The 8,537-nt window shown below is 36.6% G+C and overlaps 1 protein-coding gene across 2 annotated transcripts; it reads right to left on the reverse strand.

Annotated features, from left to right (window-relative positions):
• LOC109208460 (katanin p60 ATPase-containing subunit A-like 2) lies at positions 1,362–8,497 on the reverse strand. 2 transcript variants are annotated; one of them, XM_019371576.1, is made up of 11 exons: positions 8,343–8,497; positions 6,512–6,673; positions 6,369–6,436; positions 6,102–6,167; positions 5,859–5,966; positions 5,494–5,560; positions 5,147–5,231; positions 3,949–4,109; positions 3,116–3,217; positions 2,295–2,517; positions 1,362–1,696 (listed from the first exon to the last, which is right to left on the reverse strand). In XM_019371576.1, the coding sequence occupies exons 1-11, from the start codon at positions 8,379–8,381 to the stop codon at positions 1,563–1,565; spliced, it is 1,215 nt and encodes a 404-aa protein (XP_019227121.1). In that variant the 5' UTR covers positions 8,382–8,497; the 3' UTR covers positions 1,362–1,562. The 2 variants fall into 2 exon arrangements, with proteins under 2 accessions (XP_019227121.1, XP_019227129.1); XM_019371584.1 differs by having other exon boundaries at positions 6,512–6,646; positions 8,343–8,496.

Genomic DNA, 8,537 nt, shown 5'->3' on the forward strand with positions numbered 1-8,537 from the left:
TCTTTACCGTGTTCCTTAAGCGTAAAGCAAATACGCAATAAAATGAACACGGCGATTTTGACGTGGAAAATCACCCGGCTCAAAAGGTGCAAAAACCACGACCTACCACGTAGGATTTTCAACTCCAACTCCACTAGAACAATGAGGTAAAATGTATCAATTACAAGACTGTAATTAAATACTCTCTAGTATCCTGCTACTCCTGTTTGATTCACAAGTTACTCTAACTTGTAAAGCAAAATACTCACTCCAACTTACCAATTGTTTATGACACTTGATTACAACCAAATTTCCTAAAATACATTTACTACACTAGACTGACTCAGGAAGAATACAATGCAAGTACTCGACTCGAGTAAACGACTTATGACTCATTAGTTGATGTGTGAAAGGATGTATCAGAAGTCCAAAGTTGATCACATTTAAACGCTTCAACTCGAGATCTTCTAGGAGTCCTAATCATAGTCAGCTTTCCTCTCTGATAGGACTCCTACTGTTCTAAGGATTCCACAAGCTTTGAGACTTTTTGTCTCTAACTGAATTATTCGTATCTTCTTGGGCAACGACCCTTATCACTTATAGTAGCCTTCTTCCACCAAACTAGGACCTGGGTAATTTTGAGATAAAATTATTGTCTTGTACGGACGTACAAGTATCAACATGAGGAGCTGAACTTTCTCCTGAGGAGCTGGTTCTTCAGAACAATTAAGCATCTACGTTGAGAACATGGTTCTTTGAACATTTAATCATGCTCTGTTAATCATCAAAACTTCAAACTCAACACCCGCAAATACCTTTTAGTTAATTTAAATTGTGTGAATATTTTTTATACAATCAATACATACAACTTAAACTTAATAAGAGGATGCCCCTTACAGCAGTCTCCACGCCAGTTGGGTGGGGTTTGGGGTGGGGGGGGGGGGGGGGTCACTTAATCTCTCGTTATCTTTCTATGTTCTTTGTATGTTTGTGTTCATACACATTTTCTGTAAATACTTTGTATAAATTATATTTTATAAAAAGAAACTGTGAAGTCCTGTGTGGGAAAAAAATAACCTGTGCTAGTGAAAGATATAATAACTGGGCGGTGAGTGAGTTAAAACCATCCACCACAATGTGGTATCTTGAGGGAGTTAAAACCATCTAGTGCTCGAGTAAAAACCATATATTCGTAGTGACGTCAAAATCACTCGTTTCTTGTGTGCAAGTAAAACTAGTTTTGAACAATACTCAACTTTTGAGATCGAGTAAAACCAGAACAAAATGTCACAAGTCATTTCTATCTCACTGTTGCTTTTCATTTGTTAAATTTAGCATTTAATTAATTATTTCTGGCCATCCTCAACCACGAGAGAGAAGGAAAACCAAAATGAAAATTGAGCACACTACTTTTATTGGAGAGGGATGTAGTGAAGCTAAATGTTCAAAGTACCACATAGTCATAAGTTTTACAAATACGACAAGTTCAACAAATTAACATACTGCGCTGGCATACTGCTGAATAGCTCAGAGGAAAACAGTAAAGGAATAACAAAGAACGAAAGAAGATAGAGCTGGTGCCTTCACTGGAGCACTTGGCTGCCATAATCCGAGTTGAACTTGTCATACCTCGGCGCATGAAGGTGTGCAGATGGTCTAGTGTTCTTCAATGCCATCTCAATATCTCTCACAGTTATTGGTCCAACGTTGGGCAACTCTGCACATTGATACAAGAATTCAGTACAAAGGAATGAAACACACCTAAAGAAGTACCTCAATAAAATTCTTCACACACGAGTACTAGGCTAACGATAGTTTCAATGACAACGAAGTCACCCAATGGGTAAAGCACAAGAGTGTTTCTACTGGTATACATTTATTCAGGTATTAGAATCATGACGAGTTCTTGTAACTAGAACAGGTAAAGATTTGTAATGAAATACACATACATGACGCATGTGTATCAAGTTTCATTCTAACAGCATTTAACTTCCATTGACTTCTCTAGGTAGTTTGATTAAAGCAGTAATCATGGGAAAGACGCAAATCTTAGAGCTTAAAACCGGAATTTGTTGGAAGACACATTAACAGACGTTGTCATAATTAAAATATCAATATAAACCAACAGTATGCATGTGGCAGAATTGACAAATAATCGAGTCGCCTGGTAGGATGTGATAGAAAAGAGGGCAATAATATAGTACGCATATACCCAATTGCTGCAGTAGAAAACCAGAACACTGAGCCCCTTATATCCCGACATATAATTATTACCCCGTCCAACCCAACAAAGTAGTGGATAAAATATGGCATACCATCCTCAGGCACCACTTCTTCTTTCTCTTCAAGTTTTGCCATTAAACGTCTTAATGGTTGCATGGCAGCCTCCTTGCACAACAGCCGAATATCAGAACCGGAAAAACCTTCTGTCTTTTCTACCAATAAATCATATGGAAGTGGCTCCTCTTCAGGCAGTGATGGTAGTAATTCCTCAAACATGGCGCACCTTGCTTCTGGCTCCGGAAGGGGCACAAGGATCTGCAGTTACAGTCAGAAGGCGAACTAAATAGTTACAAGCATGACTTATAACCTCAGGTGTGGATTATACTAGTGAATGAAACCAGACTAAGCCTGAGTGCATTCTCTTCTTTTCCTCCTTAGTTCAGCCAAGTCTTCTATTACTCACTTAAGCAAATATTGAACATGTAAAAAGGTAACCCCAGCCAACCCCAGCCCCGTAAAATTAAGAAAAAGAGGGAAATTACTATAAAAATCCAGTACGTAATAAATCAACTAAAAGACGAAAGATAATTAAACAACCAGACCTGCAACGGAAAAGCATTTATGGGAATCAAACCATGAAACTCTTAAGCTAAAGCCTCAAACCCCTATTTTACTATCTGGAGTAATGCTTATTGGCTTCAAATTCCACATGCTTTTACATGGCAAAAAAGTCTCCATCCACTAAAACTATTAAATGTTTGGCATGATTTACTAGGAGACTGACAAAGAAACAGATCATCGCAGAACTAAACATAACTAAAAATAAAATAGTACTTTTGCTCTAATTCATTTCTTTCTAGCAAATAGTCTTATTATCAAGCAAAGTATGTTTCAAGACCACATGAAAGACTACCCGCTTCTCAAGACGACGGAGCATTGCTGCATCCAGTTCCCAGGGAAGATTTGTTGCTGCCAGAACAAAGACGAGTTCATCTGTCCGATTCAAACCGTCCATCTGCAGTTTATTTCAACCATTAACTAGCGATATAGTTCAGATAAAACCATACTAATGTCTTCATTAATATCAAAGAGAAGAAACAGCAAGATCCGATATAAAGCAAACTGTACAAGTTAAAGGCTTTCTTTTATCTTTACCATTTACCTGGTGCTGCATGATTATTAGCTAAGCCTAAAAAGATGGGTCAAAACATTTCCTTCATTTATACTTAAATGGCATAAAGTTTAAAATCCTCTCCTGTGTCAAGTGACCTTTCTTTAAGTTCCAATGGTTACCATAGTCACTCAATGTACTTCTCACGGACTGTACTACAGCACACCATCCAAATTTTACAGAGCATGTGATAACCTAACTAAAAGCGGTTTGAAAAATCTCTAGATTAACAACAATATCAGGAAAAGAGAAAATTCCAGATTCGAATTGTTACGCTTAGCAGTTCAGAAGGTGCTAACCAGCAGAAATTCTGTGAACTTGCAGAAATTCATGGTTTCATTTATTTTTCTAAGAGGAATTACTTTGCCATACAGCCTCAAGTGTTTCAATCTCCCCAACCCACCCAACATGAGACCACAAAAAGGGGATGTGCGAGGGGGAAAAGAAAGATACAGAGAATAAAATGACCATCATTCCCTGGGGCAGTAATTGACTATTGACTTATTAATTGCATTGCAGTGCAAAAACATAGCTTTTCACATGTCATACATACACTTCTAAATATCAAGCTTCACCTGTATGAGCAGTTCCGTTTTTAAACGCCTACTAGATTCATGTTCACTACGTGCTTCCCCACGTTGACTGATAATTGCATCAATTTCATCTAGAAAGATAGTTGAAGGTGCATGATGCCTGGCGAGCTCGAATAACACTTTTATCAATTTCTCAGAATCACCTGTATCACACAAGAAACTTCTAAGGAGCACACAACGCATTAATTGAAGAACTATTCCCAACTGATGTATCTAATATTTATTCATCTGAAAGCTGATGAGATACACTGGAATGATCCTGTTTGAGTTAGATATTTTAAATGCTATAATTTTCTTTCACATTGTAATAAAAAAGGCAGAGGTAGACAATCAAAGACAGAAATCATAACAGCTGATTTGTTCAGAAAAGCTGAACCCCATAAATCCTTGCTTAATAACAGCCACATTAGGTGCTAGCTTCTCTCAACGTTGATAACACACAAAAGAGCTGTCTGGAACTCAGTAAGACAAATAGAACTACATACCGCAGTAAAAATTGCTTAACAACTCAGAACATGCATTTGGTATTTACTACACACAGTTGATATATATGATATATCCTTAGCTCCTGTGTCCCAGGTTGACTTACCTTAGCGTAGAAATATCTAAAATCATGAGATATTACAATATTACATTGTTCCATCAGATTGCTTGAAAAAGTACAGGCCAACTTTTAAGGCATGAAATAGATTAAGCTGAAACAACAGCTAATATTAGAGTGTGATATAGCATAAACCTTCAGCTAACAAACCCGGACCCTATAGATCACGGGTTCGAGCCGTGGAAGCAGCCACTAAAGCTTGCATTATGGTAGGCTGTCTACATCACACCCCTATGGGTGCCACCCTTCCCCCGATCCTGCGGGGTGCTTTGTGCACCAGGCTGCCCTTTCTTTTTCTTCGGTGAACAAACCAAGTTACAATGTGTGACTTCACTTCAAATTGGATGGTTTCTACTTTTGGTTCTCTAAATCATTGACTATCCGTTAATAGGATGGTGATCAGTCATCTGAAATTTTTCTTTTAATATCATACAAGTTTGGATTCAGTTTCCTCTTTTAGAAAATGTTTGACTCGATATCCACTTCTAACTGTAATTATATCACTTTGCCAAATGAATTAAAACCCTCAAGCTGATAAGTAGGAAAGAACATTTTGGTAAATTGCAGAGGAAATCATACCACGCCATTTGCTGACAACTGATGATGCTGAGATATTGAAAAATGTGGTATTGCATTCAGTTGCAACTGCCTTCGCAAGCATCGTCTACAAATTAACAGAGTAAAACTTTTAACAAGATAAATAGATATTTCCTCTCATATCAAGATATTAAGCCTTATGCATAAAGAAAAGAAATGTCAGGATGCAGAATTCCAATATGAATATGAAACTGGACAGATCAATGGAAGGATATCAATGGGAGAGTTTATATACAGAGCTGAAGGCTAAAGCACAATAAAATAAGGAGAAGGATACAGGGTATGAATGAAAAAAAACTTTTGCACAGAAGAAAAACATGAGCACAAACCTTTCCTGTTCCTGGAGGGCCAAAAAGGAGGATACCTTTCCATGGAGTTAGAAGACCTTTAAAGTACCTAGAAGAGAGAGAAAAAGTAGATCTTGGCTAAGTAATGAGAACTTCGAATGTCATGTTTGCTCAAAAAGAAAGAGTTCATGAAAAATTACAAGTAAAACGTCAGAAGATATATTGGATTGGATATTTGACACTAAATCTTACGTTCATTAGCTTGCACCACAAGAATACAAAAACAAAAAATAAAAAGGTTCATAATGGAGAAGTCCACTAGGGCCAGTGGCACAACAGTACAAAGATTATAACCTCTCTATTCAACTTGTTAGACAAGCAGCACATAACCAAGTATTGTAACCTACTTTGGATATTTAATCGGCATGACAACTGCTTCTTTTAGTAGACGCTTGGCAGTCTCCAATCCTTTAATGCTCTCCCACTTTACATCTGGATTACCACGAAGAATATCCCTGGAAATGTAAAACAGACAGAAATTAGCAAAACTAGTTTCCAAGCCTAACAATGATAGTGTGTGAGGGAGAGAGAAAACCAGGTTCAGTAACAGCAATTGCTCATAGTGTTCAGGTCATTTTGTCGTTTCCTACCTGCTTAAACTTTCTCCTAAAGCACGCATTTCTGCAGACTCGAAAGGGGGAAGTAGAGATCTTTGCCTGAAAAATGAACATTTAACTTTACTAAACTTCTTCAGGAAGAATTACCCCCAAAAAAGAAGAACTTCTGCAGGAAGAGGAAATGAAGCTCTGGTAGCTGAAAGTTGTTATAATATATATGAGTATCAAATGTTTGTTAGACTTCCAATATCTCTGGGAGATCAAACACAAAATTTAAGGTCATTAGTTTCTGTGTCATACGGTTTTCCAACTACTCCGACAGACTGAACTCCATTAACTCCATTAGAGTGTGCTGCTCCTCCATTAGCCTAAATCAGAAGAAAAGATTAAGCGTGCAGATTGTCAACAGGATTTATGATCATCTTATTCATCATCAGCAATACCTGATTATACTGCTCGTAAATGGACAATTCTGCAGTGTTCCGCACATGTCCATTTCCATTTGCAGTCACCGTCAAAGAATTTCCATTTTGTACAGCATCACCATTCTCAGTTGCAGGAGCCTTCTTCCTCCCAAACTTCATATCATAAAACAACTTAAAATCCTAAATACGGACACCAAAAACAAGTATTGTATATAAATACTCAATGTCCCTAATCTTGATTTATTCATTTCATCAAGAACATCCAACTTATGATTCGTTCAGCAATTCGCAACTCCTGTGAACAGAACTAACAATGTGGTTTAACAAACTATGCGTGTTTACTCTGTTTCCCCTTCAATTTCCTTTAATTAACTGTAGAACTTTAAAAAACTAGGCCATTAACTACTGATTGTGTGTCTTCTTTTCTGCTCAGTTCCAAATTTTTTGGAAGACAATATTATGACACAAAGTGAGAATAAGATTAAAAGCTAAACAACCCAACTTCATTGGAAAAGTCTTCGCCTACTTCCTCATCTATTCAAATTCGAATTTTTCTCGGAAGTTAGCACAAAGTTAACAATTATCTATACATGAAGTAATCTACTCAAGGTCAAGCACATTTGAAATTCTCTCTTTTATTTTCAGCATTAACAAAACAAGTCATTCTTTTTCAACTTCAATAACACTTGTGTCTACTTATCGAACAATTCATCACTTTGCAGCTTGTTATTATTCAGTTCCGTGTTGCTAGGAAGACTATACTTCTGTGTCTTTTGATAGAGAGCAACTAGTCAAATCAAAACCTGAGCAGTGCAAACATCACATACAATCAAAAAAATGTCATATATAACCTATTAATTTTAACATTTAGTCACTAATTAAAAGGGGACAAAATAATTCCTTGCCTAAGGACTACATCTCAGTCTCCTTTCACATTTTCTGGAAGAACAGCAGCCAAATTTAGGTAAGAAACATCCAAATCAAGGCCGAAAAAGGTAAAAAGTTTATTAAGCAATGTAAATCTAACATCAGAACAATATTTCCTGTCAGAGATTTCCTAAATTAACACAGAACATTAAAATAATGTCAAGCATAGTCTACACCAAACTTCACTTTGAATTAAAGTTGAGATTTCACAAAATAAATCAGAAATATTCTTTTGTAATTATTTTTAAAAAAAATCAAGTCAACAAACCAGAAAGATCTCTTCCTTTTATACCCTCAACCATCACCACATGCATGAATCAGTACAATGTGTCGCACACAAAAACTGTATATTCGCCACAGAAGAAAAACTAAGAAATCTTAAAAACAATAAAGAGGACGAAGAAGAAAACCCGTACAAAAAACTTGAAGTAAAGCCGAAAACGAAACAAAATTAAATTTTAAGAAAATCTCAAACTAACACAAAAATGTCTCTTCCTTTGTCAATCATAATCTCATGCATGGATCGGTAATACATTAAGCTCACACAGTCCTTCAAAAGTCAAAAATTCACTTTAAACTCCAAATTTCATCCGAAAAATACCTCTAATGTCAGCAAAATCGGCATTTCGAAATCAAAATAATAAGATAAAGCAAATATGAAATTCTAAAATCAAAGCCAAAAATGCACGAATCGATCAAAAATGTCAATTTCGTAACAACACAAAATCTCTTCATGTTCCGATACTTCAATCATTACCACGTGCATGTATCCAGACAATGTACATCACACACAGATCATTTAAACTTAGCTCGAAAATCAAAAATCAGCCGGGAAAAAAACAAAAATTCAAAAATTACATCAAAATTCAACAAAAAGAAGCTGTATTTTCAAATGAGGCCTTGGAAGATTAAATTAAATTACCGGGAAGGACCAACGAGTCAACGCAGGTTCGTCCGCCATTTGATTCAAACTCCGGGAGACAGGTGGAAAGAGAGAGATGTATACAGATATTTTTGCTCCCTCTCTTTCTCCGTCACACACGAAAAAGATGCATTTATGGGAAGTCAAGTGATTGTGAGCACTGTTAACTGTACAGTGCACACTAACCCCCCCCCC

This window comes from Nicotiana attenuata, chromosome 2 (assembly GCF_001879085.1).
Source record: "Nicotiana attenuata strain UT chromosome 2, NIATTr2, whole genome shotgun sequence".
Classification (NCBI taxonomy): Eukaryota; Viridiplantae; Streptophyta; class Magnoliopsida; order Solanales; family Solanaceae; genus Nicotiana; species Nicotiana attenuata.

Excerpts from the sequence above, each read along its gene's own strand:
- LOC109208460 (XM_019371576.1), bottom strand. The coding sequence starts at position 8,381 with ATGGCGGACGAACCTGCGTTGACTCGTTGGTCCTTCCCG. Across the intron at positions 6,437-6,511 it reads TTTACGAGCAGTATAATCAG|GCTAATGGAGGAGCAGCACA; the intron begins GTATTGCTGATG and ends CTTCTGATTTAG. Across the intron at positions 4,110-5,146 it reads AGTTGTCAGCAAATGGCGTG|GTGATTCTGAGAAATTGATA; the intron begins GTATGATTTCCT and ends TGTGTGATACAG.